The sequence below is a fragment of the Dromaius novaehollandiae genome, chromosome 7 (assembly GCF_036370855.1).
Source record: "Dromaius novaehollandiae isolate bDroNov1 chromosome 7, bDroNov1.hap1, whole genome shotgun sequence".
Classification (NCBI taxonomy): domain Eukaryota; kingdom Metazoa; phylum Chordata; class Aves; order Casuariiformes; family Dromaiidae; genus Dromaius; species Dromaius novaehollandiae.
The window spans coordinates 18,404,045-18,426,491 of record NC_088104.1 but is presented as its reverse complement, the minus strand read 5'-3'; the positions used below and the strand labels follow the sequence as shown (position 1 = coordinate 18,426,491).

The following is a 22,447-nucleotide window of genomic DNA, read 5'->3' as shown; positions in this document are numbered from 1 at the left end:
TGTTGCTGCCTGTGCTCTTGTGTAGTGGCATTGGGCTGGGGGATCTGTGTGCCTGCCTCCTTCACCACATCACCATCCATCCAGACTGTGAGGTGTTGGCTCATGGCCTTGCTGTTTGACAGGAGTTAACTGGCTGGTTTCCCCGCCCCCAACAGTGGGGAGAGAGGCTGGATCCAAGCAGGCAATCTGAGCACACACAGGTGGTGTTAGGGGGAAAGATGAGCACAGGGTTTGAGCTGCCAAAAGCAGCATCATGCTCTGGAGAGCAAGTCTAAACTGTCATGCTTGGTTTAAGCCTGCTTTTGCCATCTCACAGCCAGGCCGGGTGCAACTCTGCTCTGTGGGTGCAGGGCCTGAACAGCGTGTGCACGGGGTTAGATCTAGGCTCTGTGCTTCCAGCCCTTCACCTATCCTGCCTCTGCTTGTCCATGTGTCCCAAGGAGAGCTTCTCCTCCCCCTTCATTCTCGTGCTTGCATTATGGACCAGCAAAGGTGCTGACTGCTCCAGGTCTGCACTTCCAGGCACCATCCCCCCTACCACCCACAGGAGCCAGACTGAGTCACTGGAAACTCCCTTGTGGCAGCAGGATCAACCCTTTCAGCCCCGCACACGGACTGGGTTGCTGGAGGCTCCCCAGCACTGCTGTGCTGCTTGGGCTGCCCGCTGGGCGTGGGCACCCAGCAGGAGACAGGCGCAGCTGGTGCAACCCCTTCCTGCCTAGCACTGCCTGCCAGGCTCCTGGGTGGAGGCTGTTCCCAGTGCAGCTGCAGGACGCCATCCTCAGTGCAACACCTTGCACACGTGTGGCATCGCTTGTGGAAACATCTCTGCTAGTCTCAGGCTGCATCAAAGTGGTGCCTTGTTTCCACTGAAATTCAGCCAGATGGCATCAGCTGGGCCTCTTTGCATCTCCTATAAGCTCTTTACTCTTGGCCCTGCGGAAAAACAGCTGAGCAGAGACCTAATGGATTAGCTTTGGCCTGAAACCAGCTTCCACAGAGCCAGGCCCATGACCGTGTTCCACAGCCTTTCTTGTTCAGCATCAGCCAGCCCTGGTGGTAACAGCACAGGCCTGCCTCCCTCTGTGAGCCACCACCAAAGGACCCCAGCATGGGAACTAGCAGAGATAGGAGCACCATCTGCCCCCACCATGGGGTGTTGCAAATGGACTATTTTGGACCTGCAGCCTGGGTGCTTTTACACCATTGAAATTTGTTTTGTCACAGAATCTGTCACACGCTGCTGGGCTGGGGCCTGCGAGCGAGTGGGCCCCTTGCTCCAGGGGCCGTGTCCCCTCAGAAGGGCTGGGGAGCAAAATGTGGCGAGCCACCGCCTCCCAGCGGAGAGCCAGGACGGTGGCTCCCCAGCCCACGCTCCCTGCCCACGTGCTGCCTCTGCCCTACAAACCTCATTTGACTCACAGCTCAGCTGCGATGTGACGGCAACGCTACCGCCCTGAGCACTGAAACCAGGTCATGGAAAGTAAGGTAAAAACACTTTGAAATGGGGACTGGGGAGAGGAGATACTCGGGCTGGCTCTTTCCATGTGAGCATGCCTGCACTGACCCCCCCCCCAAGCTCTGTGGTGTTGAGAAGCCGCAGAGCCTGCCTGGATGAGGCCTCCCCTCCCGGATTGCATTTCAGAGACTCCTGTCTCCCCCCCACTTCCTCTTGGGGGGCTACTAGCTCATCCAGGAAGGACGCCCATGCAACTGCACCCTTGGTACCACAGCCAGCAGCCTGAGGGAGAACGAGCTGTCTCTTGGGAGTTGTTTTTCTTTTCCTGAAACAGCTCTGGATTAGCAGTACCAACTGTGCCAGACCCTCCCTTTCCCTCAGGCACAGCAGATTTCGAGGCTCACAGACTTTGCTCAGCTTGAAACACAAAGCACACTCCAGCACAGCACCCAGGCCAGGCTGGCAGCAGCCCTGTGCTCGAGGGAGAGAGGAAACCTCAAACCAGCAGCACAGGTCAAGCAAATCCCCTCCGAAAGGGCACAGGGTCTGCCCAGGTTACTGGGTGCAGTACCACCCTAACAGCCCTGCTGGCAGGCAACCCCCAGAGAAGAATACAGTCCCAGGAAGATCAAAGGTCCCAGACCCAATCGATCCTTTGGCCTGATCTCTCCTTCCAGCACCAGGCCATCGTTACACCAGGAACCGCACGCTCAGAAACGCAGCCTCTGGGGACAATCCGGATGCCCTTTGGAGCAGGGATCCAGGGCTCAGACAGCCCCAAAAAGTGCCTGGAGCAGTGCTGCTCCCATCTGTCAAAGTTGGAAAGGGCTTTGGGCCAGGATCTGGACCACAGGGCAACTAACAAGCGAGGGGGCAAAACTGTCATTTGGCGGCACGTACACAAAAGCAGACAGGACCCAAGAGCAAAGAGCCATGTTGTACACTTCACAGAGGACATTCACAAGACAGTGAAGACTATTCTGCTGAAGACCTCTCTCTACAGATCTGCAGCTCTCTTCAGCACGGCAGCATTGCAATGCCTTGCCTCAGGAAAATGCAAGTCAAAGGGGTTGACTTGTTACGGTTTCACGTTCAAAAGCCTTGGCAGATTATGACAATCCCAGCACAAGGCTCTCTGGCGAGTGGGGCCAGTGTATCAACACCCAAGTCAGGGAGCAGCAAGAGCTGATCCCCTTACCCTGCTGCAGGACTGTCAGCTTCAACTCTCTGTATGCTTTAACAAAAAGCCAAGGCCTTGGTGAGGTAGAGATGAACAAAAGACCTGGCCTGTGTGCCTGGGCAGCTCCACAGCATCCTCAGGATGGTCAAGTCCTTGCCCCAGCAGTTCCCAGGCCTCACAGAGTGGCAGGGCAGGGCTCATCCCTTGTCACAGCAGGATGGAACGTATATTTTCAGTGGCTCCTCTGGGGTCTGTCTTGTAAAGCATGAAGTGGCCCTGCACCTGGGCAGCGCTGATCTGATTGGAGACTGCCAGTGCCTGCTCCGCAAAACGGTCAGCTGAAGCCAGGGGCTGCTCGGGATAGAAGCGCTGGAACATGCAGGCAAGCTGCCAGCGGGAGCAATGGCCCACGTACTGCTTGAGATCCACGCGCCCGGGCCGCACCAGGGCTGGGTCCAGCCTGTCGAGAAGCACAGAGAAGTGAGAGATATCCCAGCCCTCCTCTACCAGCCGGTCCAGAGGAGCATCTCTGCCTGCCCTCTCTGGCCAGGCTTTGTTTTGCCGCACTGAAGAGGGACCTCTCATCCTGGAGAAAGGCTCAAAAGTCAAAGAGTGCCTTGAAAACTTAATCGAACTGTCTCTGCAGGATGAGTCCAGCAGGAAGCGCCCTCCACACTAAAACATGCTAGCATAGGATCCTGGCATCCCGTCTGCCAGGTCCTGTGTGCTCTGGGATGGCGAAGGTGGGGAACAGCTTTGTCCCTAGGGGCTGTGGGAGGGATTGATCCAGAAGAGGGAATAGAGCTAGGAAGAGCTGGCTGCTGGGGAGGACAAGCTTGTCCTGGGAGCTGGCTCTGCCCATCGGTGTCCTGTGGGCACCCTCCGAACAAACCAGGCAACCTAGGCCATTTTGGTCTGGACTGAGCCAAGCCCGCTGCAATGCAGCCTCTGGCAGACCCATGAACTGGGTTCCTGAGCGCAGCAAGGGTGCCAGCAGCCAAGGTTGCATCCTGCCGGCTGAATGGGCAGCGCGCAGCACCAGCTCTTCACCCATGGCATATAACTCCAAACCCCCAAGACCCCTGCATGCAGAAGGTGGCACCTCTCCTGAAGGGAGCAACCAGCACAATGTGGTCTGAATAGCAAGTGAGCATCAGAGGGCCCAGCAAAGCGGTGAATAGGGATCCCGGGATCTGCATCCTGAGGATTGGGAAAACCTGCTATTTGGCCAATGAACCCCCAAACCTCAGACTGGAGGGTGCAAATAACCTTCCACAAAGCCCATGAAAAGGGCTCCAAGAGAGCAAGTTTTCCCCATGCCACCTTTCCCACTCCCCTGATAGGGCAGCTCTGACCTGTCCATGTAGTTGGTGGTCATGAAGACAATCCTGGCCTCTGTGGAGGCCACACCATCCAGGGCGTTGAGGAGGCCACTGAAGGTCAGGCGCCCCATGCCTTGGTACACAGCAGAGTCTGGGAACAGAGATGTCTCAGATCCCATCTGCCAGCCACTCACCCAGGGCAGTCTTGTGGGCCACCTCCCCACGGCCTAAGGCTCCCCACAGCTTGCCAAAATGGCTGCCTGGCTGCTCCCATCTTAAGCAGAATACTCTGCTCTCTCCTTCCCCTCAGCAGGCCCTGCCTCTCCCTGGCTGAGAGCCCATACCCCTTTCCTTGTCCACAGGCACCCCAGGGAATCCAAAAGGCGAAAGAGGGGGAAAGCTGCCCCCTCCATCATGCTGAGAAGAGCTCAGCAGGACAAATGCCTTTGCCTGAAGTACTACTAGGACAAGGGACCCCAAAGCTCTTATTATATAGCCCAGCCAAAACTGAATGAAGTCCAGTTTGGGCCATGAGGACCAAGACAACTGCCCACTCTCGATCTCTGCTGACCTGGACCCCAGGGAACTGGTACAGCTGCAAGGAGCCCAGAGCCCAAACCACCTCCCAGCACAGCCAGCCCATCTCCCTCCCACTGCCCAGCCCAGGAACAGGGACGTGCTCACTCTCGGCAGCAAGGTCACGACTGACAAAGGCAGCATCCACATCCTCCAGAAGGATGATGCTCTGCTGTGGTGCCACGCTCAGGAGGTGATTGAGCCGGTCATCAGAGAGGCTGCGATCGCTGAGGCTCAGCAGGCAGATACTGTACTGCAGCTCCCCAGCCAGGGCTGTGCTGGGAAGGACACAAACCACAGGGGTGAATCAGGGCAGGAGAGCCCTGAGCAGACAGAGGTGGGGGAAGCTGGAGAACAAGATCTCCCTGCCCAGCAGCACAGGGCAGAGGGCGCATGCCTCCTTCCCCCAGCGGGGATCAGATATGAGTGGCAGGTGTGAGCCACGCAGCCTAGTCAGCCTGCTTGGCACTGTTGTTATGCAGGGCTGTGCAAAGTAAGGGTGCGGAGAAGCGCTGTCACCCTGAGCTGGTAACGGTGCCAGCAGTGCAAACACTTATGCCAGGCACGGTGCAGGAGACGCAGCCCTCTAACTCACATTCCTGGGCAGCGCATTACTGCATTCTGAACCCAAACCTATCCATACACCCCCAATAACTGCTGCATCCCAGAGCAGGCAGCTGGCAGGGAAGCCACTGTTACCCAGCCAGTAATACTCACATGAAGCTGCTCTTCCCACAGCCAGGTGGACCGTACAACAGGTAGCCTCTTCGGTATGGGATCCCTAGGAAGACAGCACAAGGCCTCAAACACAGTCCATCCAACTGCCCCCCACCTGCCACAGGTGACAACCCTGAGCAAGGAACCCAGGTTGTAGCATGGGTTGTTCTGCAGCCATGTTTTGGGGAACACTGCTTTAAAAGGGTCTGCACCAACTAATTACCCAGTCTTCATCACTGTGGCTATCTGCCCACACAGACCTGAGGCACCAACATCAACTAAGGCATCTTCACAGTCAGAACAACAGGTGCTCCAGACTGAAAGCCTCCCTTTAGGGGGACTGAGAAGAGCCCACAAGTGAAAACCACTGGTGGAAAGGGGGAATTTCCTCCCCTGGCTGCACAGACCAGTCGAGCTGGATGCTCTGAGCTCTCTTCCGCAGAGCACCACGAGGGCTATGCTGAGCATGGAGGATGCAGCAGGGGAAGGCAAGAAGGACAAAAATCTCTCTGCAGCTGTTCCCAGGGAGGACTGCTGGCATCCTGCCTCTCCCCACAGCAGCATCACAGGAGCAATCGTGGCTCCTGGAATTGGAGGCTGGAGAATCTGCTCAGGAAAAGCCTCCTCCCAGGAGCCTGTTTAACTGCAACACATGGCAGAATGCCCAAAGAGCTGGAGGAAGGGCCAGTAGAGCCCTCTCTGTCCTCAGAGATAGGAGGAGAAGCAGGAAGGTGGAAAGTGCTATGAGACAGGACTGTAGCAGACACAGCAGCAGAGGGCTGAGAAGCTGCAGAAATGGATGTAAGCAACAGCCTCAGCACACACTAGGTTTGGCCCTTGCTAGTGCCCACTCCTTCCTTTCTCCTCTGTGCTGATCTGTGTGACATGAAGGGCCCCTCATCAAGGCAGGAGCAGGGGCAAAGATCAGCAGAGTTGGTAACAGCCTGAACACAGCAGGGGTGAGAGCACAGCTTTGTGCCCAGGCTCAGACACGCAAAGGACTTCTGCAAAGCAGCAAGGCTGTGGTAACGGAGCCCTCAGCTGCAGCAAAGACAAGGTATCCTCTCAAGTCTCACCAGGATGGGTCTATAGGACAGGGGAGACTGCAGGACATGGACAGGACCTCTGGATCTTAACTGCATGTCTGAGTCCTGAGGCCCGACTCTCACTGAACTGAGAGGAATTTGTCCCTTTGCAGATCCAGGCCTAACCTCCGCACCTCAGCTGTTAGCGGGATGCATGTGAGACAGTTCCCCACAGCCATGGCTGCAGAGGGGTGAGGAGCCGTGCTGGGCACAGCAGGGAGGACGCTGCGCCAGAGCCTTGCCTCTCTCGCTGTACCACTTGGGGTTCTCGATGAACTCCTTCACATCTTGGACCAGCCTCTCCGCAACACCTTTCTCCAGCACCACAGAGCTGAGGGGGCGGCGGCGGCGGGGGAAGCCAAACTGCCGCCACTCTGCTCCCATGGCCGTGTACATGATCGTCCTGCCCTCTTGCTGCTGCAGAGCCAGCTCCCGGGCTGCAGAAAGAGGCAGAGGGGATGGTTGGCGGGGAAAGGGATCTCCTGCGAAGCACCAGGTGTCTCCAGGGAGCAGACTGTTCCCAGCAGGGCCCAGAACCAGAGCTACCCTACAGACCTTCCTGGAGGATGTTGAAGAAGATCTCCCGGTTGGTGCCTAATGCGGTGAAGGTGACAGATTCCCAAGGGGTCCCGGTGTGCAGGTCGATCATCTGCTTCTCCCGGTTGCGCTCGATGCGAATGCACTTCCTCCGATACCTGGAGCAGGAAGATGAGGTTGGGGGGAGCTGGGCCAGAGCATACCTGCCTGCACCCACCTCCAGCTGCAAGCCACAGCTCGCCCTCCACTCAACTGAGTGCAAGTTTCAGCTGCTGCCTTTCATTTCCCAGCCAGATGGGCCAGTACTGTCCTTCTTGTCCCCAAAGCAGGCACAGCAGGGGACAGGCTCAGCAAGGGGATCTCAGAACCAGCATGTCCAGTGCTGACTTGGCACATCAGGACTGGCTACATCCAGGGATCTGTTACTGCTCAGCTAAGCCCAGACAGAGGGCACAGCTTAGATCATGTACCAAGGGGCACATTCATCTCAGATAAAGAAATCAGTTCACTCTGGTGAATATGGGCTTCTCATCTTCTGTCCTAATCTGGGCACAGGAAAGAGGCAGGATTCTCTCCCTTGCCTACATAGGCCCCGCAGATTGGAGTTTTCTTGCCAAAACACTGACCAGTCCCCAGATTGCTTTTCCTTCTTCCTCTGCCCTCCCTTACCAGATGAAATGGTTCCCAGGGCTGGGGACAAAGTCGAACTTGGTGCTGACACGGCCACTTTCATGCTGCAGGTACGACGTCTCAACACTCAGGTGCTGTGTGTGCTTGGCGTGGTGTGAGATCCAGCTCAGCAGCCAGTGGTAGCTCTTATCCTTGCTGGGCACCTCCAAGGTGATCATGTAATGGCGCCTGAAAGCCACCAGCCCAAACTGAGCCCCCTTCCGGGCTAACGCCAGGGCTGTGCCCACCCCTACGAGGCCAAACCCAGCCCCAAAGTACGGGTTGTCCTTCAGTGCCAAGACAAAGTCAGAAAAGGGCATTGTGGGGGGTTAAGCAGCTCCTTTCAACAGCATCGTCTCTGTGATATGGAAACAAACCTGTGTGAAAAGAGACAGAGAGGTGAAAGGACTGGATGATGAAGCAATGCAGTACGGCAGTGGCGGACATACTGGACAGCCCACAATTGCCCCACCTGTATCGCGGCCATGTTCTTGAAGTGAAATGTGCCTTGGCACACTTGGATTCACCCATATCTACACCTTCCCTTAGAGAACACAAACTCCATCTTGATACAGACAAAACCTTTAAAATGAAACATTCAGCACAATAAAAATCACAAGAGACTGCAGAGAGCCCCAGCCAAGGAGTTTCTGCATTTCAGCACAGCTCTGCTGTGGGCTCATCGAGCTAGTGGAAAACCCCAGAGGTAGTATCTCTCCCAGGGAAGTGGTGAGCGACAGTATTTTTCAGCTAGCTCAGCTGTCTGAGCAGGCTCCCAGCACAGTCGCCCCAACAGCTGCACTGGCGCTAACTGGAAGAGCGGCAGGCTGTGCTGTGGTACTGCTACAGCTTGATCAGATGTTGCTGCAAACTGGCCGTAGCCTCCCAGTAGCTGTTAGCAGCAAGGCACAGCTGCACATGGCATCCAGTCCCCCCAGACTACGCTGACCACGAGCCTGTCTCCTTCTGGGCACAGGTCACACTCTGTCCCCACCACTTACTGCAGGTTTTTCAGGGCTGTGGAGAGTCACTTTGATCCTGAACACAGAGCTACCAGCTTGGCCTATTATCAGAGACTGTCTGTAGGAACCTCCTCCCTTTCTGCAAGCCACTGGGATGCTAAAATGCAGGCAGAAAGCAGCCAGGAGCTGGTCAAGCACGAGAGCATTTGCCAAGATACCAAGCCCCAAGTTTTACGCTGTTTTGTTCTTTACACAGCTGGATATCACTCAGCACTGCAATTATTTATGATTTATTGCCTGAACAAGCTGAAACGCATCCACAGGCCAAGCCTGAGAGCATGTTCTTTGCTGCTAGCAACTGGTATGTGACGGGAAAGGAAGCAGCACCTCCATATCGATGCTGGCAGGCCAGCTGCACGGACTTCAAAATGAGCGGTGGTTTGTGCGTATTGAACCAGAGAAAGGGTTCAGGCTGGGACCCAACCTCCGAAGCTCTCCTTTGCTCAGATCTTTTATGGAGGCCTTTGGTTTTATGGTGAACTAAAGGGACGTGAAAGGGAGCAGGCTTATTGTACAGCTGAGGGTTGCATTTCCCGTGGTCACTCCAAAGCTCTTTAAACATCCCAGCCTTCAGTGCTGGGCGAGGGGCACTGACACTGCACTTAGGGGGCCTGAACGCTCTCCAGCTCGGGTCTGCCAGGCAGAGCAGATGCTTCACCCCAGACACACACGCACTCCCCACAGAGGGACCGGAGGGCCAAAACTCCAGCAAGCTCTGACCCATCCCGAGTCAGGGCTCACCCCACGGCACAGTCTGCTTCCCACGACCCATCACAGTGCCTGACCCCACATCCCTGACAGGACTGCCACTGCAGCATGACCTGCTCCCCAGAGCGGGACCCCACCTCCCCCATGACAGAGCTGTGCTTGCAGCAAGGCTCCCTCTCCTGCACCTGCCCAGAACATCCCCCATGCCCAGAACAAGGCTTCCATCCCACGGCACGGCCTCTGCCCCATCCCAGCAGGGTCTGGGCCTCATAGCAGGGCCTTGTGCCCCATCCCAGCAGGGTCTCTGCCCCATAACACAGCCTTGTGCCCCATCCCAGCAGGGTCTCTGCCCCATAACAGAGCCTTGTGCCCCATCCCAGCAGGGTCTCTGCCTCATAGCAGGGCCTTCTGCCCCATCCCAGCAGGGTCTCTGCCCCATAGCGGGGCCTTGTGCCCCCCCGCCCACAGCAGGGTCTCTGCCCCATAGCGGGGCCTCGTGCGCCCCCCGCAGCGGGGTCTCTGCCCCACAGCGGGGCTAGAGCCCGCAGAGGGGTTCCCCCATGCCCACGGCCGGAACTCGCCCCCCGTCCACGGCAGCCTCGGCCCCACCGCAAGGCCCGCTGCCCCTCACCTCCGCGCAGCGCCGCTCCCGCCCGGCCCTGCTCTCTATGGTTCCGGCCCGCACTTCCGCCGCCGTCGCTTCCGGCCCACTCCCGGCACTCACCATAGAGCGGGGCCAGGGAGCGGGGGCGGCGGGGCAGAGCGGTTGGGTGAGCCGCACAAAGGGCGGCGCTCCCTCCTGCCCGGTGCGCGGCGGGCACCATCGAGATGCGCGGCGCCGGGGGGCATGTGGCGGCGGGCCCGCAGGTGGGGGCTGGGGGCATCGGGGGCAGCGGTGGGGTGCGGGGTGCGGGGCGCGGGGCCCGGGGGCATCGAGGGCAGGAGGGGGCGCTGAGGTGTGTTGGGGGGCGGAGGGCGTGTTTTTTGGGGGGGGGAGGGGCAGGGGGCTTGGAGGGTACCTTGAGGCACGGAGGGACCGCCCCTCTTCTTCCCCCCGGGAGGGAGCGCTGGGGAGACCCAGGGCAGGGGCCTTTCCCCGGGGCAGGGGCTCCCCACAGGGGTTTAGGGTGAGTGGAGAGGAGTAGTGGTCCCCTGGGGAGCAGGATGGAGGCACCCGTGGGAGAGGAGGTGGGTGCTGATGGAAGAAGCTCCCTGGGGAGGGGATTGGGGCATGGCCAGGGGCCGCAGGGGCCTGTGAGGGACAGGGGCGAAGGGGGCTACCACCAGCCTCACGTGGGGGCTGCATTGCCCTGTATCCCGGGGCCCTGGGTGCCCCAGGCACAGCTCCCCTCAAGCCTCCCAGCACCCACGGATGACTGCAGTGGGGCAGAGCTGGCTTTCTCATCCTGGGGTGCTCTGAGCACCGCTGCTACCTGTTTAGGACAAGGAAAAGAGGCAATCCAGGGGAGCGCAAAGTTGCTGAAGGGGATCAGGCAGGTTTGGCAAGAAGGATAAGGAAGCAGGTCTGGGGGATTTTGCCCACTGGGAAGAGGACCCTGGGGTACCATGTGCTGCAAATGGGGCAGCATCTTTGCTCTGTGCACATGCCTGCTGTCTAGGTACATTCCTGCTGTGTGCAAGATAAGGTCCAGGGAGATGGTGGGTGTTGGGAAGCACTCCATGCTGCAAGGATGTCCCTTGGGCCAGGGATGTGCGCAGTGAGGGGCTCTGTGTGTCTGTGGCTTCTGGCTTTTGCTGTGCACCTTGCAGATGTGCCCAGGCCCTGCCCTGCTGCAGGGACACAAGGGTGATTTAGGTGCTTGGATGGGACCCCTGCACTGGAAATAGCCTTGTTGTCACAGCTGGTGTTGAGGAAGCCCTGGAGCGAGGCCAAGCTCGAGTTGCTGCGAAGCGCTAGGGGCGCAGCAGTTGCTGTTGGGTCTGGGTGGTCAGTACTCGTGGGCAGCAGCTCTGCAGGCACCCAGACTGGGGAGGGATCCAGGCCTGGCCCTGGGTAGATCTGGGTGATGGGGCCGAGGCTGGTCACAGGGATAATCCTGTCAATGCTTCTGCTCAGGCAGATCTGGGCTGCGACATCAGGACCTGGCTGTGTCACTGAGGCTGTCTTGCAGTCAGACTGGCTGAACACTTAGGGTTGGTGGGGCACTGTGAGCTTCCCAACTTGGGATGCCTCCAGCCTGTCCAGACTTGCAGCTCTCACCCACGTGCTACACGCTCAGGGTGCTGTTTCCTACCTGCTGCTGTGGCATGGCCCTCGTCGTGGCTCAGATGAGCTTGGAGCTGTGCAGAGCAGGGCTGGCCGCTGGCCCCTGTCCCACAGACCTCAGACAGGCAGTGCTGGGATCCCTGGTCCTGTAGGATCCCTGGGCTCCTGGATTCACCTTCATTTAAGCTCTTTCATCTGTTTCAGAGCCATAAACCCTCTTGCCCAGCACAGAGCCAGTGCCCAGCAGCAGATAAAAGGCAATGAGTGTGGAAACAGCTGCGTCTGAGGCTGCTGGTGGGGAGATGGAGGCCTTGTGCTCGGAGCTGCTCCTGCCCACACCGGGAGATGTAGGAGCTGTGGGAAGCTCCGGTGCTGCCAGCGCTGGCCTGACTGGGACACCCCCACTGACTGTAAGCCAGAGGTTGCTGCTGACCGAGGCCTCGATGCCTGGAGAAGGGGTTCATGCAGAAGGAAGCAACATGGAAATATTCATCGAGGCTGTTGCTGGCAATGTGGCACTGAGCAATGCAGCCAATGCCACAGGTACAGGGTGCGGGGAGGGCAGTGTGGGGCTCTGGGGGCTCGTTGGAGGGAGAGAAGTCCAGCCAGGGCAACGTGGGGTGACTCTCCAGCCCTGTCCCCTCTAGCTAGCACCCTGGGGACATCCTGGTGGCTCAAACTAGGTGTGCAGATGGGGAAGGGTGCCTACAGGAGCCTTGTGCCCCCTGATGGGGTTGCTCTGGACTGTCCCAGGCAGAAGTCTCCGTCCCAGAGCCTGCTGCCTCTCCCAGCGTGATTTGTACCCATGTCCAATGTGGCCAGCATCCTGCTAGAAACAGAGCTGAGCTGGTCTCACAGCCCTGGGTGCCTAGAAGGTGCTAAGGGAGGGATCTGGTGATCGTCATTGCTAGAGGATGCTGTCCCTTTTCTGACGGGAACATGCATCCCGGGATACCCAGGGAGGGGAAAAAGCTATAGTTCTTGAACTGTAATTCATGGTCACAGGGTTTTATCCTTCAAGTCCCAAGCTGGAATTAAACCACCAGTCCCAAGCCCTGGGGCAGGCAAAAGCTCTTTCTAATGCTTACCCTTGACTCTGTGCAGAGGTGCTGGTCAAAGTGGTGGAGCTGTATTTCTGCGAGAGGTGCAGCCAGAGTTTCCCAGAGCCCTCCCTGCTGTCCCAGCACCAGTGCCTGCTGCTGGCATCCTCAGGACAACTGGAGCTTGCTGGGGTGCTGTCGGCACCCGCCAGCGAGGAGCAGAGCGAGGCAAGGAGCGAGGAGCCGCCGGGAGCAGGTGGGCAGGAGGGCTCTGCCCCTGAGCCCCTGCTGTGCCCCATCTGCCGGGAGGCATTTGTGCAGCCTGGCGAACTCAAGGAGCATTTCAGGACCCACCGTGGCCCGCAGGGAGCCCTGCCCTGCCCTGAGAAGGGCTGCCACTTCGCCACAGAGGACCGCAAGCAACTGCGCAGCCACCTGCGTCACGTGCACAGAGCCTCCCCTGTGTCCTGCGCCTATCGGACCTGCCCCCTGCTCTTCCCAAGCCGCCCGGCCATGGAGCAGCACCACCGCACCCACCTCCCCTTCCACTGCAGCCACTGCGACTTTGTCACTGCCAATGCCAAGCTCTTCTGGCAGCACAGGAAGGGCCACGCAGCGGAGCCCCCCGCCGAGATGCGGGCAACAGAAAGTGCCTGCAGCTCCGCCGCCCCGGCCAGGACCGGCCTTGAGCAGCCCTGTGTCCTGCTGTCAGGTATGGCTCGGTTGGGCCAGGGGCAAGGCTGGGTGGGGAGGCCTGTCCTGGGCAGGGTTGGAGCCTGTGGGTGCTGCAGGGCCTGGCTAGGTCTGTGTATCCCAGTTGCAACTGGGAGGAGTGGGAGTCCAGGCTGTGCTGTTGGAGGGCTGGGGGAGCCCTGCAGTCCAGCAGCTTTCTGCAGCTCTTTCCCTGCTGCAGTATGGTTTGTGGAGAGGCCACACATGGCCCTGGAGAGCCCCCTTGTCTCAGCAGGAAGTTTCTTACACATCTGTGGGCAAGGGGTGGTGGCTGCTTCTCACCTGGAACGTGATCTGTGATCTCTCTTCCGGCTTTGAAGCAGAAGAAGGGCAGGAAGATGCAGGGAGTTGCCACCCTGGCTGGGAAGCAGTGGCAGAAGCAGCCAGGCCAGCAGAGCCTGCAGGCACCAGGGAGGGCTCCTTGGAGGGGCAGAAGGCATCAACTGGAGAAGAGGACTCGGAGAGCGGTGGGGATGAGTCGCTTGAGGAGGATGGAGAGAGCCCCTATGAGGGTGAGACCAAAGAGGATGGGAAGGAGGCTCCTGAGAAAGCCAAGGTGCCCCGAGCACAGCACTTCAAAGGTACGATACAGAGCACCATGGGGCTGTACTGGGAGCTGCTCGGGCCTTTTGCTTGGGAAGGAGCAGCATAATACAGAGATGGGTAATGAAACATGGGCTGGGCTGTGGGACCCAAGAGTCTCATGGCATCCTGCCCCTGGACCCTCTCTGCTCACATCTGCATGTATCCTGCAGTGCAGTGTTTCCCCCATTCCCTGCTCTCTGCCCATGTGAAAACATTGCTTCTTTCCCGACAGCTGTCCCCAGCCGCTGCTGGGCTCTGGTTGGCCAAAGGCAGGGCACACTGCACCTGGAGCTGTGTACATCCCGGCTGCGTGGGAGATGGGTGTCCTTATGACCAGTTGGGCTGCCTGGCTTTGGGGAGCAGGGGCATGTGGGCAGGCCTGGTTTAGACTGTGCTGGATCACTTTTGCCTGTGTTGAGCTGCAAAGATCCCATGTGAACCATGCTGGTGGCTCAGGGTGGGGACAGTCCCTCCCAGCACATAGCTGCTGCATGCCTGTGCGTGTGATAACCCCTTGCTCCAGCATGGCTGGACTGGGAAGAGAACATCTGCTTGTGCCCTATTTTTCTGTCTCTTCCCTTCTGATGGCTCCCCCTTCTTGCCTCTCACAGGGGATGTTGTGGAGGGCTCCGAGTACCTTTACAAAACCCACATGTGCCCCGAGTGCAAGAGGTGCTTCAAGAAGCGGACGCACCTGGTGGAACACCTCCACCTGCACTTCCCGGACCCCAGCCTGCAGTGCCCCAACTGCCACAAGTACTTCACCAGCAAAAGCAAGCTGAAGATTCACATGATGCGGGAGACGGGTGAGAAGGCCCACCGCTGCCCACTCTGCCACTACAGCTCAGTCGAGAAGAACGCCCTCAACCGCCACATGGCCAGCATGCACGAGGATATCTCCAACTTCTACTCTGATGTTTACTCCTGCCCTGTCTGCGAGGAGAAGTTTCGGCTCAGCCAGGCCCTCAAAGAGCACTTGAAGACTCATAAAGCTGAGCCTAAGAGGCTGAACTGCTTCCAGGGAGACTGTGACTACTGTGCTGAAGACCGGAAAGAGTTTGTCCGCCATCTCAAGGATGCTCACGGCATCAAGGCAGTGGAGTGCAAGTACCATGCCTGCTCGCTGCTCTTTGGCACAGCTGAGGCCATGGAGGCTCATCGAAAAACCCACTATGCTTTCCACTGCCAGCAGTGCGACTTCATTTGCTCCAACAAGCACGTCTTCCGCAAGCACAAGAAGCAGGGGCACCCGGGCAGCGAGCAGCTCCAGTGCAGCTTTTGCCCCTACGCCACCTTCAACCCTGTAGAGTTTCATGACCACGTGGGCAAGATGCATGCCAATGAAAAGATCCACAAGTGCACTGAGTGTGCCTTTGCCACCGCGCACAAGAGGGTGCTCATCCGGCATATGCTGCTGCACACAGGTGGGTATCTGCTGAGGGGCTCGTGAGAGCCTACCTGCTTGTGGGGTCCTATCTCTGCTCTGGGTGGGCAGGGAGGGCTGGGACAGGACTGCTGTGGCCTGTCACCAGCTCTGTCACACCGCAGACCATAGTGTCACTTAGCTGAGCACAACCAGGTTGGTTGCATATTCCACCAGAAGCAGGCCTAGGAGTCATGATGTGCCCCCATCCCAGCTACCCCGAACTCCGGCCAAGCTGTGGTTTCACTACAGAGGGAGGCAGAACATGCTACCCCACCTGGCCATCGTGCTGAAAGCATTTCTGTGTTGTCTGTAGGAGAGAAGCCCCACAAGTGTGAGCTGTGTGACTTCACGTGCCGGGATGTGAGCTACCTGTCCAAGCACATGCTGACCCACTCCAATGACAAGAACTTCATGTGCACCGAGTGCGGATACATCACCAAGTGGAAGCATTACCTGAACGTCCACATGCGCAAGCACACTGGAGATCTCCGGTACTACGCCTAAGCTGGCTGGCCTCGCAGTGTAGTTAAGGCTCCCCAGATCCTGCTTTATGGGTCCACTGCTCTGGGCTGCATCATGTGTTAGGCGCTCTCATCCCTGAGGGTGGCTGCAGCCTGCACTGACTTGCACATGTTAAATGCAGTCTTTGAGCTTTTGAAGAGTTGCCAACATAGTGCTGTGGGGGCAAAGCTGTCTTTGGTGTTCCAGTACCCCTGAGAAATGTATAACTGTGTCAGCACAGCTCTGAGCCCAGGGTCATGGAGTCTGCTGATGCTTATCAAACCTGGGTTAGAGCGTGAGCAAAGCAGCCTTGGGCACGTGCAGCAGTCTGCCCACATGTGTGTTTACTTCTGAATTATCACTTTACCATCCTTTGTGTCTAGTCTGCCTGCAGGCACACTGGAAATGCTGTTGGTGTGAAATGGTGTGTGCCTGTGTCTGTGTGTGTCATGGTTATTTTGTGGGACACCCAGGGAACCTAGCTTCTGTCCCCAGGCTGGGTACGTAAAGTACCAGCAATGCCAAGAGCTGCAGCAAGGAGGAACAGCTGGTGATAAGAGCTGCCTTGATTGCAAAGGTTGGCTCCAGCGAACTGAACAGTACCCCTGCTCCACATTTTGGGTTGGGAAAGCAAAGCTCAGTGTGTCTGGCAGGGCTCAGCCTGCCCCAGTTCCTCATGTTGGCTGACCAGCTCTGCTTTCCCCCTTAGGTACCAATGCAACCAGTGTTCGTACCGGTGCCACCGTGCCGACCAACTGAGCAGCCACAAGCTGAGGCATCAGGGCAAAAGCCTGATCTGCGAGGTGTGTGGCTTTGCCTGCAAGCGCAAGTACGAGCTGCAGAAGCACATGCAGGCAAAGCACTCGCAGAACTACCAGGTGCCCATCTTCCAGTGCCAGTACTGCACCTACCAGACCAAGTACAAGCAGGCGCTGCTGAACCACGAGAACTGCAAGCACACCAAGCAGAAGGAGTTTCGCTGTGCCCTCTGCTCATACTGCACCTTCAGCAACACCAGCCTCTTCTTCCACAAGCGCAAGATTCATGGTTATGTCCCTGGTGACAAGGACTGGCTGGAAAACTATGCCAGCAAGGAGCTGGAGATCAGCTCATCCGAGGCACTCTTTGGCTACGAGCTCAGCACGGCCCTGCGTTCAGATGCTGGCTCACCCCTCTCTGGCAAGGAGCAGTGGACAAAAGCAAAGCCACCTCAGCTGGAGTCCCAGGGGGAAGAGAGCTACCAGCAAGCTTTGGTGGTGCCCCTTCTTGGGCAGGGTGCTGCTGTGCCAGAGGGTAGCACCAAGGTGGGGAGAGTTGTGGGTGAAGGGGACCAGAGCTGTCCCATTGCTGGCGATGCCCTGGGAGATCCTTGTGCGCAAGCTGACCCTGCTTCAGGCTCAGCTCAGTTCACTGCTTCTGGGGATGTGGTCGAGAGCTGCACCTTGCACTTGGAGACCCTGAACGTCTCATCTGACCCCGTGCTGGAGCATTTGGCCGGAGATGCCTGCGCATCGCAGCCAGAGAGCATGGAAATGCTGGCCTGCAAGGAACCTCCCGCAGCCTATGAGGTGCTGGGCTCCCGGGATGACCTTGGCTTGGAGGACAGTGACAATGCACTCGAAGACATCCCCAACTTTGAGGAAGATGAGGCAGATGCACACGGGAATGGAGCAGTGAGGCTGGAGGGCAGCATCATGGCAGGAGACAGCCAGGGAAAAGATGCCATTGGGGAGAACACAGGCCACCTTGAGGGGTCGTGCTCGGACCTCCGTAAGCTGGTTGCAGAGGCTGAGATGAGAGAGAACAGCCAAGCTGAGCTGCCGGAGGCCTGGCTCAGTGTGTTGAAGACAGCCGAGCAGAGCAACCCCCCCACCTTGGAGGATGTGGCCACTTCTGGTGATGATGCAAAGGGTGGCTCAGAGTCGGTGCTGAAGGCACTGCGGAAGCAGGACAAGGAGCAGGCAGAGACGCTGGTGCTGGAGGGCAGGGTGCAGATGCTGGTGGTGCAGTCAGAGAGCCAGATCTTTAAGTGCGAGAAGTGCTCGTACATCACACGGAAGGAGAAGTCCATGTCCCTGCACTCCAAAGCCAGCTGTCAGAGCCGCCGGTCACCGCTTGTGTGCCGCGAGTGTGGTGCCAGCTTCAAGCAGCAAAGGGGGCTCAACACCCACCTCCTCAAGAAGTGCCCAGTCCTCCTGAAGAAGAACAAGACCCTCAAACCGGCTGTTCAGGAGCCACCTGGGTTGTGCCAACCTGCCAGCCATCCTGGTGACAATGGTCCAGAAACATCAGAGAGCGACAGGGGACGCTTGGAGGAGTCTGGGCATCTTGAGACCCCCTGGGAAGTAGAACTAATACCTGATAAAATGCAGGCCTCGGGCAGTCCCTTAGCCAAGGAACAGGCCTCAGGCAGTCTTGCCCCTGAGAAATCCCTCCCAGATGACAGTACGGACATGGTGGGAGAGCCTATACAGCAGTGGGACCCAGCTGAGCCAGGTGGAGCTGCTTGTCCCTCCCAGCCTGGGAGAGCCTCTGAGAAATACCGCCTAGAGGGAGGGAAGCTGCACTGCAATGCCTGCTCCTTTGTGTGCTCCCGTGTCTCCACGATCACCTCCCATGTGGAGGATGGGTGCCGGAGCCTGGAGCAGTTCTGGTGCTCCCTGTGCCCCACGGCCTTCCGCTCCCGGCGGGCCCTGAAGAGCCACCATGCTGAGAAGCACATCGTGCGTCCCGAGGAGGACAGATGCCAGAGCACTAAGTCCCTGGAAGGAGACCTGGCTGGCAGTGAGACAAGCCAGCCCAGCGAGCCCCCGACGGACATAGCTCCCCTGAAAGCTGCGCTTCCCAAGAGGAGGCGTTTCTCCTGCCCCACCTGCCCCTTCACCTGCCACCAGGAGCGGGCCATGAAGACGCACAAGAAGAGGGGCTGCATGACGTTGGGTGAGTTTCGCTGTGCCTCCTGCCCCTTCACCTCCAAGGTGGCCAAGGCTCTGCGGCTGCACCGCAAGATGCACCGCAAGCACTACAGCAAGCGACCGCAGCTGCAGTGCCGCCAGTGTGAGTTCACCTGCAAGCAAGCCCGGTGCCTGCGGCAGCACGTCCGCATCAAGCACGAAGGGGTGAAGCCGCACAAATGCCGCTACTGCGAGTTCAGCACCACGCGGCGGTACCGCCTGGAGGCCCACCAGTCCCTGCACACCGGTGTGGGGCGCATCGCCTGCGGCATCTGCAGCCAGACCTTTGGCACCAACTCCAAGCTGCGCATCCACCGCCTACGGGTGCACGAGAAGACGCCCACCCACTTCTGCCCACTCTGTGACTACAGCAGCTACCTGCAGAACGACATCACCCGCCACGTGAACAGCTGCCACCGTGGCGAGCTCAACTTTGGCTGCTCCCGCTGCGAGGCCCGCTTCAGCTCCGAGACAGCCCTCAAGCAGCATGTCTTGCGGCGGCATGAGGAGAAAGTGTCCTATGGCTGCCCGCGCTGTGGCTTTGTGTGCCACAGTGAGGCCACCCTCAAGTGTCACATGCAGAAGCAGCACCCGCACCTGGAGTGCGGCACCTGCAAAGAGGCCTTCGCCACCCGGGATGCTCTGGAGGAGCACAAGAAGCAGCATTTCAGCCACCGCTGTGAGCTGTGCAGCTTTGCAGCCAAGGAACGGCAGCAGCTGGTGAGGCATTATGTGGAGACCCACGAGCCAGCTGCCCCCCAGGATAAACCCCTGCGCTGCCCCTTTTGTGACTTTGCCTGCCGCCACCAGCTCGTCTTTGACCAGCACATGAAGGGCCATGGGGGAACCCGTGTTTATAAGTGCTCGGACTGTGAATACACCACCAAGAACAGGCAGAAGATCACATGGCACATCCGTATCCACACTGGTGAGAAGCCGTACAAGTGCCATCTCTGTAAATACGCCTGTGCTGACCCTTCACGTCTCAAGGTGAGAGTTCTGCTTGGGGATGGGAGGACATACACCGCTACACCTGTGTGGGTTCGGTGGGGATAGAGGCACAGGGATTTGGGGAAGAAGAAACTTTCAGAGGGAAGTTTTCCCTCTCTTTTCTCTTCCTTGGAGTTAGTACAGGAATAGGAGGCAAGCAGAAAAGACACGTGGATGTTAACCTGTTTCTCTCCTAACCCTGCTCCCTGCTTTTCTTGGTAAAGGGGAAGGGGGATTTGTAGGAAGGCAAGAATATCAGCGCCTGTGCAAGTTCAGTCCTCCTCCTACTGACATCTCTAGTGTCCTTTGGGTGCAACCAGCTGTGTCCCAGGTCACAGAGCAGCCTGGCACCACACAAAGCCAAGTGTGGCTGCCCACTGGCTTGCAATACACCCTGTGGTGCCAGCCTAGACATGGCACAGGAAAAGTTCAGCTCCCCTGTGAGCAGAGGTCTTTGCCCCCATTTCTGGAGACAGCACCTCCGCAGGACAGTGCGGCACTGGGAGCCAGTGATTGCATCTGCTTCACTTTGTAGGTGATTATCCTCTCACATGGCAAAGGGTCTTTTCTAGAACAAGGGAGCCAGGTGTGAGGCAATGGAAAGAAAATATTCTGTTTTGCTAAAGGGAATATTGACTTTTTTAGTGGCCAGGCTGAGCTGGAGCCCTCTGGGGCTGCCTGGATGAGGCTGCCCTGAAGCACTCTGCTTGGGAGTGACCACAGCCTGCAGCAAGCCTTGGGCTGTGTTAGGCTGCTTTTGAACCTGGACTTTGCTCTAAATACAAAACTAGGGAGAGGAGCCCATGCTCTCCATACACTGGAACAGAGCAAACTCAGAAGCATCAAGGTCTTGTCCTGACCCTGCTGTGGATCTCTCCATAGTCTGACAGGCTGCCTGATTTCCCTTCTTGCCCCTTGCAGTTTGAGATGTCAGGCCCAGCTGTGAGCCCTTCCCTAGCATCCCAGAGCCCTGTGTATTCCCAGGGACGATGGCAGGGCCTCATCCTGACCAGAGGGAGCGTTCCTAGAGGATGCCTTATGGTGCCAAGCTGGGGCAGTGGGGTGGGTTACATGCATGAAGCTGCCCCGCAGCCCAGCCTTGACCCTGTCCTTGGCGTCCCTGTGCCCAGTACCACATGCGGATCCACAAGGAGGAACGGAAATACCTGTGCCCAGACTGCGGCTACAAGTGCAAGTGGGTGAATCAGCTCAAGTACCACATGACGAAGCACACAGGTGAGCGTGGCTGGCGGGGATGGGCCATGGTGCACTGCCAGCCCTGATGGCTCGAGAGGGGCTGCGGCGCTGTGTGGATGGCACCTCTGTGCTTCTCCCAGTACCAGTGACCCAGCTGGAGAAGGGGGAAGCAGTGGTCAGACCCTCCGTGGAGCAGCACATCCCAGCATGCTGCCCAGTTCCCTGGAGTTGCAGTCCTGGGGTGGGGAAGGCAGTAGGAGGAAAGGCTGGATGATAGAGATCCCAGGACCACACCACCCCTTGGAAATGAGAGGTCCTGGGATGCTCCTGCAGAGGAGCAGACAGGCTCTGCCTTCCAGCACAAGGAGAAGGTGCAGGGGTCCTTTGGGGACTGATGCTCTATTATGGGGCAGCATGAGGCTCACAGAGGCGCCACATGCGGGAGGGTACCATCCCTCCAGCCCTGGTGCTAGCCCCTTTCTATCACCACAGGCCTGAAGCCGTACCGCTGCGATGAGTGTGAGTACTGCACGAACCGGGCGGATGCGCTGCGGGTGCACAAGGAGACACGGCACCGGGAGGCCCGCTCCTTCATCTGCGAGCAGTGCGGCAAGGCCTTCAAGACCCGCTTCCTGCTCAAGACCCACCTGAAGAAGCACAGCGAGGAGAAGCCATATGTCTGCAACGCCTGCGGGCGGGCTTTCCGCTGGGCAGCCGGCCTGCGCCACCACTACCTCACCCACACCAATGAGCACCCCTTCTTCTGCCGCTACTGCCCCTACAAGGCCAAGCAGAAGTTCCAGGTCATCAAACACATCCAGCGGCACCACCCTGAGCGGGGGGCCAGTGATCTGAGCCAGGGGGTGGGCAAGGACCCCAGCACGCCCACCGTCCACCTCCATGACGTGCAGATGGAGAGCCAGGCCAAGGGGCCCCCCGGGCCGGAGCAGGAAGGGGGCTGCCCTACAGCAAAGGATGGTGCCCCGCAGTGAGGCAGAGGCGTGGACCTGACCCTGGCTGCTTCAAGACCCTGCAAATGGAGGCCCTCTACAGAGATGTATGTGTGTGTATAGGCATATATGTATATGGGATGTAAAATATGTGGCTGTATAAAAGGAATCTCTCAGCTCCTTTTAATCCTGCTTGGGATTTTTAATCCTCCTGTGGCTGTGTTGTGTCCTCCTGTTCAAATTTGGGGCTGGGGTAATGTGAGCCTTGGGATAGCTCTGGTTTTTGCTCCTCGTTAAACCTCTCCCTCAGGAATGGGTGTCCATCATGTCCTTATCCAGCAGGCTCTATCTCTTCAGCTGGGAGCCCCTCCTGGGCTCCTTGTGCGTGGGGGAATCTGGAAGCCCCTGGCCAGGTTGGACCAGGCCCCAGGAGTCATGCTGAGCCTGCTCCAGTTATGCAGGGCCAGGGCCAAAACCGCATCCCACCCCTCTAGGCAGCAGCCACATCTCAGCAGGACACTTAAGTGGGGCAGAGCAGGCCCTGGCACCTGCGGGGAAAGGGCACTCTGT

At 58.3% G+C, this 22,447-nt stretch overlaps 2 protein-coding genes across 3 annotated transcripts; one reads left to right on the top strand and one right to left on the bottom strand.

Moving 5' to 3' along the window:
- Positions 1-2,376: 2,376 nt before the first annotated feature.
- LOC112980381 (mitochondrial chaperone BCS1) lies at positions 2,377-9,986 on the bottom strand. Its single transcript, XM_026095182.2, has 8 exons — positions 9,907-9,986; positions 7,546-7,922; positions 6,895-7,034; positions 6,582-6,776; positions 5,255-5,318; positions 4,646-4,815; positions 3,995-4,112; positions 2,377-3,099 (listed from the first exon to the last, which is right to left on the bottom strand). The coding sequence occupies exons 2-8, from the start codon at positions 7,863-7,865 to the stop codon at positions 2,847-2,849; spliced, it is 1,260 nt and encodes a 419-aa protein (XP_025950967.1). The 5' UTR covers positions 7,866-7,922; positions 9,907-9,986; the 3' UTR covers positions 2,377-2,846.
- On the top strand, positions 9,963-22,064 carry ZNF142 (zinc finger protein 142). Of its 2 annotated transcripts, none has more exons than XM_026095167.2 (9): positions 9,963-10,142; positions 11,707-12,045; positions 12,607-13,254; positions 13,598-13,855; positions 14,471-15,283; positions 15,599-15,776; positions 16,496-19,730; positions 20,861-20,966; positions 21,420-22,064. In XM_026095167.2, exons 2-9 carry the CDS (start codon positions 11,763-11,765, stop codon positions 21,917-21,919), a joined length of 6,021 nt encoding a protein of 2,006 aa, XP_025950952.2. In that variant the 5' UTR covers positions 9,963-10,142; positions 11,707-11,762; the 3' UTR covers positions 21,920-22,064. The 2 variants fall into 2 exon arrangements, with proteins under 2 accessions (XP_025950952.2, XP_025950942.2); XM_026095157.2 differs by having other exon boundaries at positions 13,595-13,855.
- The last annotated feature ends 383 nt before the right edge of the window (positions 22,065-22,447 follow it).